We start from the raw sequence: 11,360 nt of genomic DNA, 5'->3' as shown, positions 1-11,360 counted from the left end.
CAGTCTCACTCACTTCATCATTTCGTTTCCAATAACAACTCAGTTTTCTTCTTTTTGTTTCCGAGTTTTCAATTGAGAACTGAACTGAAATGGCTTTCCGAGTCTTCAAGCTAGAGACTTCTGGAATAGTGTAGGACTGAGACTTTTTATTAGTCTCAGTTTCTCGCTTTCGCTCTCTCTCGCTCTTTTGCTCTTTCGCTTGTTCGCTTTTTTTTTCTTCTTCTTCTCTCTCTTTTGTTGAATGGCTTGCCGGAGAATGGTTGCTGGAAACTTGGATCCGGAGAGGAAGAGAAGCGGAGGTTTGAGAACGAAGCAGGCGGGGCGAGGATCGTGCCGCGGTAGTTAGCGCCAAAACTCGCCGGAATTAAAGAAAAAAAAAGAACAGTCTCCGCCGGCGGTGACTTACTTCTCTGTGTATTTTTTTGACTCTCAAGCTCAAAACTGTTACTGTTTGTTCAGCTCCGAAGCAAGCGTGATTGTTCAACTTCAATCCAAAAATAGTTCGTTGAAAGCTCCGATTTGAGAAGCCATGGGGTTTTCGCTCAAAGAGGTGCTCAAGGCGCTCTGTACTCCGAATCACTGGTCCTACGCTGTGTTCTGGAAGATCGGATGCCAAAACCCTAGGTAAATCTCCGTTTGGTTGCCGAGAAAGTGAAAGGAAAGTAAAAGGTTTTATTTTTGGGAACTTTTTTTTATTTATTTTTGTTTCTTAAGAAAGTCAAAATCTCAAGTAGATAATAAATAAACAGATAAAAGTGGAGAATATCCGTGTGGAGAAGGAAAAAAAAAGTTTTCTATTTCAGATTAATAATAGTGAAAAATTCAGTGAGTTTTATTTATTTTTGCTATCAGTTTTTGTAAATTTTCTGGGCGACCAAACATAGAGGATCTGATTTGGTTTGTGAATTTGGTCCCGTTTCTAAGGTACTCACATGTTACGGTGTGATTGGGTACTTTTTATTTATTTATTTATTTGATTCTTCTCCATGTTCTTTATTTTGGAATTTTACGTTTTGGTTGGTTCTGTTTTGTCTTCAAGAATCTCGGAGCAAAGTAGATTTGGTCTCTAGTTTGACAAACCCACTCCATATCAGACTGAATTCTGTGGATGAATCTATTGAATCAGAATTAGTCGTACTTTGTTCGTGTTCGAGTTTATTCGGTCTTATATGCTTGTTTTTAATAAACAATTTTGCCTTTTATATCAGAGGGTAATTCACTGATCAGGCACTTTCTGTCTGGGTCTGTTTGTTTTCAGAGATGAGCCTTATTGAACTGTTCACACTTGTTTACTGATAAAGAAAAAAAAAAAAACACTGTTTAGTCTTTTTCGAGCTCAGTTTTTTGTTAATTTTATGCGAAGGTTAAGGATGTCGGGTCTTGCCACTGTGGTATTGGTTTTCTTTAAGATTTTCAGTACTTTAGAGTATAGAGTTAATTTATGATGATGCTTTTTGACTTGGCAGGTTATTGATTTGGGAAGATTGTTATTATGCCCCCTCACCATGTTTTGCTCCATGCATTTCTGGATCTGAGACTTTTGGAGAGTGGGAGGGATCCTGGGATTCTCCCGAACTTCGTTCCTCTCAGCTTCGGATTCAAGCAGGGGACAGAGTCCGTTCACTGATTAATTTTATGATGATGAATAATCAAGTCAACGTAGTGGGTGAAGGGTATGACTTTTTTAAAATTCCATCTGCTGTCGTTTTTCACGTGCCTTTTCTGTACTTAAGCCTTAAAAAGGTATCATTTTTGTAATTATTTCAGGATAGTCGGCCGAGCTGCGTTTACAGGACACCATCAGTGGATTCTCTCAAACAATTACACTGGAGATGCTCATCCGCCCGAGGTACATAATAATTTCTTCTTCTGGATGAACTAGGCTGAGTTTGATGTTAATCAAGATGTCAAGTTTTTGACTTTCGAGTAGCAAGGTTTCCTTTCTAGAGGCCATAGTTGTGAAAATTTCAAGGTTATAGTATGCTTTTAAACCTTTCTGTCAATTTAGTCCATGTGATTTTGAAAATGAGTCATTTTGGTTTTTTTATGCATTATGGTTACATCTGAAATGGCATGAATTGTTGATGTTTCACATGTGAACAAGTATAAACCTCAAAGAATTGTAGTGAGCAAACCCTTAACCATTTGAAGCAGATAGTGAGGACACAAATATTATATTTACAAGGCTGGTCATACAAGCACCAATCCTTCCTCCAAATGGTTAGGGCTTTGCTGCTTGGCTTGTTATAGCCTTATAGGTCCATTACTGGCACATCATCATAAAAAAAGGGATGTATCAGAATTTTTTGGTTCATTCAAGAAGATGTGCTGGAAGACTTAAATAACAATTTTTTTTTTTTTTTTTGTGGAAAATCAAAGCAATTAAATTGGAAAAATTTTATTTAAAGAAATAAAACTAAAAATCAAGTGAGATTTCAGGGAAAGTCAGCCCACTGTGAGGATTTAGTTTTTGGTATCTGTACTTAATGTAACTTTTATTTATGTGGGTACTTACAGGTTCGAAATGAGGTTCATCACCAATTTTCAGCTGGAATGCAGGTATGAGAGTTGTCTATATGCTGTTTATCTTAGTATAGTGTATATCTTATTGTTACATTAAACTAATTGTACTTGGTTGCAGACAGTGGCAATTATTCCCATTCTCAGTCATGGTGTCATTCAGCTTGGTTCTTCTTTGTCTGTAAGTTCTATTTATTCATTTATTTTATTTATTCTTGTGCAGAGGTTGTAAGTCCTGTTGGGTTATATTAGTTCTGTAAAATAAGATACTGAACCTGTCTCATAATGTTAAGTCAAAATTTAAATAATGCATGTTATGAATTTAGATTCCAGGACACTTTGACCTGTGACATATCTTGACACTATCCATGAGTGATGCTATTGTATTTTGACCCATGGGTCGGTGTCTTTTTCTCCCCTATATGTATTTCGTGCTATTGGGTCAAATGTACTTTTGCTTGGGGGCCAAACAAAGAAATCTGATTTGACTGGGAAATTAAATTTCATTTTTGTTGCTAGAGATTGGAATTCTTTTATACATGGTATACCTTATTGCTGTTGCAAGCAACATGGCATAATAGTCACTGCAAGCAATATTGGAGTTATTTCTCATTTGAGGGTGAGTAGTGTGGTTTGTTAAGTGGTACACTTCTATATTGGATTGTAATGACGAAACTCAAGAGTAAGTGGTTAAAGTAACATTGTTGGGTCAAACTCATTGGCTTTAAGTATTGGGTTAAGTGGTGTGGTGGTGTCCCAACATGTTATATGATTCTCTCACAAAGAGACTCCTCAATGTGCCAATATTTAACTCTCACAAACCCAAAATGACAAAATCCCAACAAACGGTATTAGAGCCGATGGTTCAACAGGGCAAGGGCAACTATGGTTAGTGGTTCCCACAAAGTAGAGTGAGGAAAACTTGTGTGTTAGCTCCACTCATGCTTAAGTCAAGGCTTTAATAGTGGTGAGTCAAGGTGATTGTGTGTGCAAGGAAGACTCCACGAGTCTCTCACAAAGACTCTACTAAGTGTTAATGTTTCTCCCTCACAAACCCAAAATAAAAACAGTTATGTATTGCAACATATATAATGCTTGTGCTTGTTATCATGCTTCAATTTTGAACACTATAGTGCGTGCTTGATTTGTTCATGATGTTGAATACTCGTTATTTCTGTCAGTTGCTTTGAAGTTTCTGAATTAATGTGTTGATACTTGTTGCTACAGATTATGGAGGATGTGAAATTTGTGAATAATGTGAAAAGTTTAATCCTGGAACTAGGATGTGTCCCTGGTGCTCTTTTATCTGACAACTATGCAACAAAAGATTCTGCTGAGAAAAGTGTGGTACCAGTTACTTTTGGTGTGCCTATATCAATGGACCCTTCTGGAAATTATAAAGGGACAAATTCCTTGCCTCTTATGGCTGATACCTGCAACCACCAAAGCAATTCGTCTCAGGGTTCAAGGCTTGTTGGTCAGCCATCTCATTCACTAGTAAGAGAGATTCAAAATAACCTGTGGACCACTACCTCCACATTTCAACCTCCTAACCAGACCCAAACATTGCCTAAAATCCAAGATGATATTTGTCAACAAAAAGCAACCCCCATTACACCAAACTTTTCTTTCAACAGCCAACTAGAGAGTGGAGCTGAAGTGATTCGCCTGAATCCTGATGCATGGCTGAGCCCGCAGACTTCTTACAACTCAAGATCTGGTTTCAATTGTGAACCTGGTTTTGGTCAATTGAGTGGAAGCCATACCAGCCAAAATTTAATGGAGCAACAGATTTTGTTGAGTGCTGGTGTTCATGATCATATTAATAAGAATTTAAGTGCATTGAGTAGCTTTGAAACGTCTCAACTGAGAACAAATGCAGACTTAATCCTTGATCCGCACATAGGTTCTTCTGAAGGAAGTAAGTCACATGGACAAATCCAGTGTCCTCTTCCAAACCCACAAAGAGCAGATGAGATTAATCTTTCTGGCATGCATGTCACTGGAATTGAGCATCGGTATACTGATTCATCTAAAGTGAAGGAGGTTCATTTTCATAGTTTGCTAGAACAATTAAATAATAGTTGTATGCTTTTAGGAGAAGTTGATCAGAGACATATTACTGCAGTTGCAAAGCATAACCAGATTGAGTTAACCCCAAGGGCTCAGAGGATGAATACTGATATGTTTCAAGCCCTTGAGATCTCATACGCCCATCCTGATAAGCACATTTCTTTAAATAAGAATATCCCTGGTTTGGTTCCTGATTGTCAGAATCATGATAGTGGAAATCAGACTCTATTGACCAATGCTAAACCTGAAGCTGCATGTGCCCGGCCTCTAGGGGATGATTTGTTTGATATTTTGGGTGTGGATTTCAAAAATAAACTACTTAATGAGCCCTGGAGTAATTTGCCTGATAATAGGTCAGATGTAAATTCATACAAAAATCTGGGTGAGAATTCTTTAGCTTTAATGAGTATGCCGGAGGTGGGTTCAGATTTTTATTCAGCAAGTGAAGGTATATCAGAGAGTGATATCTTCTCTGGGACAGGGACTGACCACCTCTTAGATGCTGTGGTCTCAAGAGCTCACTCTGCTTCCAAGCAGAGGTCAGATGATGATGTCTCTTGTAGGACAACATTGACTAAGATCAGTAGCAGCTCCTCTGTTCCTAGTAGTTCTCCCAAGTATGGACGAGTTAGTATGCCTGATCAAGTGCAAGGAGAGTTCTATGGCCTTCCTAAACATCTAGGAAAAGTAGGGACTGTAGAAACTAATTCTCTTAAATCTGGATGTAGCAAGGATGATGTTGGAAACTGTTCTCAAACTACTTCCATTTGTGGATCTCATATCAGTTCGTGGGTTGAGCAGGGTAATAATGTGAAGCGTGATAGTAGCTTGTCAACTGCATATTCTAAGAGGCCTGATGAAATCAACAAATCAAACCGCAAAAGGCTTAAACCTGGGGAGAACCCAAGACCCAGGCCAAAGGATCGCCAGATGATCCAAGATCGTGTGAAAGAGTTGCGGGAAATTGTGCCAAATGGTGCAAAAGTAATGCTTTTCGTCTTTTTCTTCAATAATTTTTAGAGTTTGGACTTAAATAGCTTCCACACTGATTTTATTCTTTAATCTTTTAATGTGGGTCTACAGTGTAGCATAGATGCCCTACTTGAACGAACCATCAAGCATATGCTTTTCTTGCAAAGTGTTACAAAGCATGCGGACAAGCTAAAACAGACAGGAGAGTCCAAGGTATGGGCAGTATCAACTTTCTTTATGTTGTTCCCTCCCTCTTTTTTTCCCCAAATACTCTGAAGTAAATGGGAAAAATCTGGCTCTCTTTAGCCTGGCAAAAGGTTGTCATTTACCGTAGCACTGGGAGCTGGGTTTAAATTTCCTCAGTAGTGAAGAAGTAATTGAGTATGATTTTTGCATAATTGATGCCTATAGAAAGTAGTTACTACTTTCTTACTGTCTTACCATGTTTACTTGTTACAATTTTGTGCTATGAACAAGGATAATTGAGAATGGGAATCTTCTGATGGTTTACTCTCTTGCCTAAATATGCATAGATTGTTAGTAAAGAAGGTGGACTTCTTCTAAAAGACAATCTTGACGGAGGGGTAACATGGGCGTATGAAGTTGGCTCACAGTCTGCGCACTGCCCCATCATAGTTGAGGATCTGAATCCACCTCGTCAAATGCTTGTGGAGGTAGTGACTGACATTTTATTTGTCTCCAAATTCTAAGCCTTCGGTTTTTGAGGACTGATCAATTTTGTTTTATATTTTTTCCTCATCTTGCAGATGCTCTGTGAAGAAAGGGGTTTCTTTTTAGAAATAGCTGAAATAATCAGAGGAATGGGTTTAACCATCTTGAAGGGGGTGATGGAAGCCCGGGATGACAAAATATGGGCACGCTTTGCAGTTGAGGTGATATTCTGAACTGGAATCTGGCCCTTGCTAGTCACATCTTAAATATAGCCAAACAAAATTCATTCCAAGAAACTCAGGTTGAAAACATAGCATGCTTTTATTGGAAAAGGAAAAGAAATTTCCTCCCCCTTCCCCCTTGGATCTGCCCTGTTACTAAAATTAATGAAGTCCTCTCAATAAAGTCTGAGTTTTAATTTGTGCTTATTTAAAAATTTGAATGTTTAGGATCTTAGATCCAAACCTCTCTTGGCATGTACTTTTAAGGCTTTCATTCTCTATCTTCAATGATTAAAGTAAAGAAGAAGGCATGCAAACTCTTTTTGAATGGTTAGCCTTTTCCTGAGAGGTTCCTTTTCCCCCCTAATGCACCTGCTGCCTTTGCATACTGTAAACTACTAATTTATTTCAACTTTCATATACAGGCAAATAGGGACATAACGAGGATGGAAGTATTTATGTCGCTAGTTCGCCTTTTAGAGTCAACTGTGAAGGGCAGTGGAACATCAGCTAATGTCATTGATAACAACAATATGATGGTCTGCCACTCTTTTCCCCAAGCTGCCCCTATACCTGCAACTGGAAGGCCCAGTAGCTTGCAATGAATTGCCTGCTATTAAGTTTCTTGACCTGGAGATGTTGAGAGCGAGCTCACTATATGCTTGCCATGACTGACATGGATTCTCTTTGGGCCATGGTGGTTCTAACTTTTGACTGACCTTTTTGTCTCTCACAAACCATATTATCTTGGGTTTGTGGGGGGAGATTTTTAGTTAGTGATAAGGAGTTGAAAGTATGTTCCTTCCCTAGATAAGGAGTTGAATCTGTCGGTCAAATACCCGGAGAAAATTTTAACCATGGTTGGCAGCTTGTGGAGGCTATTGACCGAACACCTTTGAATGACATAGAATTATTTAATCTAATATGAATGGCTATCTTGTAGGCAGGAGAGGGATTTGCAGGATACTGGGTTCTGTGTTTCACAAATGTACAGAAAATGTGGAACAAAAATTGGAGTTTTTATAAGTGTTTTAGTTAGAAACACTATTTTCTGTTTTTCCTACCTCTGGATTTTTTTTTTCTAGGGTAATGGTTTTAGTTGTGTTTTTAAGTATTATTGTAATGATGAATATTTTCTCAACAATGCCCGTCTGTAATGATGAATATTTAATGCTGGAATATTTCTTGGGGTCAACTACCAATATGTTGTGCCATGAATGAGTTAATTAAGTTCTTGTATATATTAATCAAAAAAAAAAAAATTACCATTTCAGTATCTTTAACATTTGAACGATGATTAGCTAGTAAGGTTTTCTCAAAACTAAAAGTAAAAGTGGATAATTTTAAATAATTATATAAAATTTCTTCTAAATTGTTTAGAAGCTTTGATAATAAAAATTTTAATGGGTTTAGTATTTTAAATTTTTTTAAAAAATTGTTAATATGGTACTATTTACAAAAATCATGTTGGACATAATTATAGTTTCAAGGTCAATTTCATATGACATGTAATGTTTATACTTCGTGATTAGGACAATTAGTTACCTTAGACCAGCCTCCACCTTGTTAACAATACACGACTAATTTTGTTGTCCATTAAAAAATAATACACAGACTGTCTCTATGAGTAATAGAAGTTCTCCGTCCAGTCACTTTGGGCATATCCAAGTCTGAGGGTTTAATGGACTTAAAGAATATGATTTAAATTCAAACGTAAAGAATATGATTTAAATTCAATTGTTTCAAGTAGGGTTATCCACTAGTTGGGTTGGATTGGGTTTGGTTCAACCCACACATGACCTGACTTGATCAGGTGGAGCGTATCTTAACTCCCAGTCAATTGGCAAGGTTGGCGAGGTTGGTCGAATTGGGTGGATCTGGCTTTCAATGGGTGGTGGTTAGTTCAGTTAGTGTCGTAGATCTAGAACACGGCTGAAATTTGGTGAGATAACGGCTAAAATTTATTAAAATTTTGCCAAATTCGGTGAGATATTATCAAAATATGTGAAAATCTTAAATAAATTTGGTAAGGTCTGTCCAAATTTAATAGAAATCTCACTGGATCTAGTTGAGTTTTCGTTGGAAATGGTTGAGATCTCATCGGATCTAGTAAATTTCACTAGAAAATTCTTGTACTAGTTGGTCAATTTGGGTTTTGGGAGAGGAGACTTGCAACCGACTTGCCGGTATCGATTTTTGAAGGAAGAGCCTCGCTGTTGGAGTAGTCAGGTTAGGCAATGGTTGGTTTGGGTTCGATCGGGTTTCCTAGTGGTTGGATGGCCCTAGTTTCAGCCTTTCAGGTTCTATTCGCCACACTACTGGTCGAGAAATTACTTTGTTATATAAAAAAATATAAATATGTTCCAATGTGTATACTCCATTCTATAGATTATACAATTTATACTCCATCTTCTACTCATCTATTTTTTCTTTATAAAATAACAAAAGTCTAAATAAAAAGAAATTCATACACGAACATATTTTAATTGGTGAATTATAAAGTATAAAACATTTTTAATGGTATAAAAGATTTTCGTTCCTTGTTAAGTGGAATGACTTCAAAATAATTGGAACTTACCATTGAGAAAGTCAATTTGTAGAAGAACCGTAGGTGAAAGAGGCACCAGCTCACAACCATAAAGGGGAAAAAAATATAAGGAAAAAAAAAGAATAAAAATTTAATAACGACTGAAATTATAAATTAATTTGCGATAAGTACCTGGAACCTGTGCAAAGTAAAACAAAACTACCATCAAAATACATATATTGGTTGGAGAGAAGACCAGTTCATACAATTAAGGAAAGCTTCAAAACTCTAGCATTAGTCTTAAAAAAAGAAAATTGATTAGTTAGGATCAATTTTATTAAATCCCATTCAACTGTATTATTATTTTTTTCGTAATTATTTACCATCTCAGCACTATTCAATGGTCACAGCTCTTTCAATGAATCTTTCTTAGATATGGACAGGTCACCCAAACCAACTCAGATCAAATGAATGAATTCCTTTTATATGTAAGAGGGCCTGAAACATTGAAACCAGCTCATATTGATTAATATTATACCATATATTCAGCTTAAAAATAAAGAGATTAATATCAAACCAATAGATGTCCTTTTTTTGGGTCCTATCTTGATCATGACATCCACTAATGTACCATCTCTAAACTTTTATACTACTCAAATAATTAATTAAATTCATAAGATTTGACTAAGACATCCACTTATTCAAACATCTGTGAGACTGACTTTTCGTTTTTAGTGTTTTACATTGTTGTGTTTTGCAAAGTTGTGTGATAACTAATAATTGTGATATAGATTAATAAAGAAGATGAAAAGAACATTTGTGAGATTGTAATCTGGGAATTAACATCTAAAATGTTTGACAAAGTTGAAGTGACATCTGAAGATTAAAATGATATGATGGGGCTCTTTTGTTTTTGTGGGCATTTGCACGCGTGTTCCGGTAAGCTAACGTAGTAAAGATCTTTTAATAGGGTTAGAGCTCTCTCTCAACTATTGTTTATATCCATAATGACTATTAACAAGTTAAAAAATTTTATAATTCCAGCAAAAAAGTTAACAGATTTTTATAAAATTCATGTTAATAAAAATGATGGTGCTTGACCCTACTGACCTAACCACACATTAGACCTACTACTAACATTTAGAAAAATGCAAAAACGTCTAGAAGGAATCCTCCTTATCGTCAGCCCATATGTCAATGATTCAGTCATCGAGAATATGTTACTGAATTTGTGTGGGGAGAATGAAGAAAGTAAACGAAGTTATCACCATTTTTTTTTTGGATTTTTTAATGTGTGCTTCATCATTTACATTTTTTTGACTTTAGCCTAAGGTCAAGTTTAATGTCGTCAATCTATAAACAAAGTTGAAGAGTTTGGTTACTCGTGGGGATCGAAGATGATGAACACTATACAATTTCGATATGCCTCGACTCATTATTGGCAGGATTTAGTCATCGTGAATATGATATTGAATTTGTGTAGGGGAATGAGGAAAGTAAACGACATTATCACCAATATATATATATTTTTTTTTGGAGTTTTTAAAGTGTGATTAATCATTTATATTTTTTTGACTTCAGCCTAAGGTCAACTTTTAATGTCGTCATTCATAAACAAAGATTCAAGAGTTTGGTTACTTGTGGGGAAGCTATTAAACATTGTACAACCTCAAAATAAATAAGAACACTTAACTTAGTTTTGGTGGACACATGTCTCATGATATCATGCATATATCAAGATTGATACTGTCATGCCCCGACCTGTTATTGGTATGATAGTGTTCGCTTTGGTCACACAGATTTTACGGCTTTAATTTGAAAGGTGTCATGCCAATTAAGGTCCAAGGGCTACGTATAAACCTTCGCAACTCCCCTTACCTCGGTGACGTGGGGAACTCAATCAAGACTTGGTTTTTCTTCACCTCACCCAAATTAAGAGATCTTTTTGGACTTTTGGGTCCCTAAAATCCACCGCTTTTTAAGGGGTCACATTCCTGCGTAGGACATACCGACCATTACATCGGACATAGTTAACTTTGATATCATTCTGATACACTCCAACCTATCACTAACATGATATTGTCTACTTTGATTACATATACCTTACGGCTTTAAAACGTGCCATATCAATTAAGGTCAAAAGCCTGCATATAAAGCATATTAACACCCTTAATCTTGGTGATGTGGGTGTTAGTTAAGAATTCGGCTCCCCTCACCTCACTCCACTTAAGATTTCATTTGGACTTTTAGGTCCCTACCGATACATGTGAGATGGAATCAATGATAATGATTTTGATTTGATAGAATTTAGCAAAAACAAAGCATGTTTTTGTTTTTTGAAAACATTTTTTTTAAAAAAAGTTGACTAGAAGTTA

General features: G+C 36.4%; 1 protein-coding gene across 1 annotated transcript; it reads left to right on the top strand.

Moving 5' to 3' along the window:
* Nucleotides 1-243: 243 nt before the first annotated feature.
* LOC142607041 (transcription factor LHW) lies at nt 244-7,653 on the top strand. The gene is made up of 10 exons (XM_075778453.1): nt 244-624; nt 1,467-1,673; nt 1,768-1,849; nt 2,518-2,559; nt 2,642-2,701; nt 3,748-5,577; nt 5,677-5,778; nt 6,099-6,239; nt 6,333-6,458; nt 6,884-7,653. The coding sequence occupies exons 1-10, from the start codon at nt 530-532 to the stop codon at nt 7,061-7,063; spliced, it is 2,865 nt and encodes a 954-aa protein (XP_075634568.1). The 5' UTR covers nt 244-529; the 3' UTR covers nt 7,064-7,653.
* The last annotated feature ends 3,707 nt before the right edge of the window (nt 7,654-11,360 follow it).

Source organism: Castanea sativa, chromosome 8, assembly GCF_040712315.1.
Source record: "Castanea sativa cultivar Marrone di Chiusa Pesio chromosome 8, ASM4071231v1".
Classification (NCBI taxonomy): Eukaryota; Viridiplantae; Streptophyta; class Magnoliopsida; order Fagales; family Fagaceae; genus Castanea; species Castanea sativa.
This window is presented reverse-complemented; position numbering and strand designations above follow the sequence as displayed.

Excerpts from the sequence above, each read along its gene's own strand:
- LOC142607041 (XM_075778453.1), top strand. The coding sequence starts at position 530 with ATGGGGTTTTCGCTCAAAGAGGTGCTCAAGGCGCTCTGTACTCCGAAT. Across the intron at positions 1,850-2,517 it reads GAGATGCTCATCCGCCCGAG|GTTCGAAATGAGGTTCATCA; the intron begins GTACATAATAAT and ends GGGTACTTACAG. Across the intron at positions 6,459-6,883 it reads GGGCACGCTTTGCAGTTGAG|GCAAATAGGGACATAACGAG; the intron begins GTGATATTCTGA and ends TTTCATATACAG.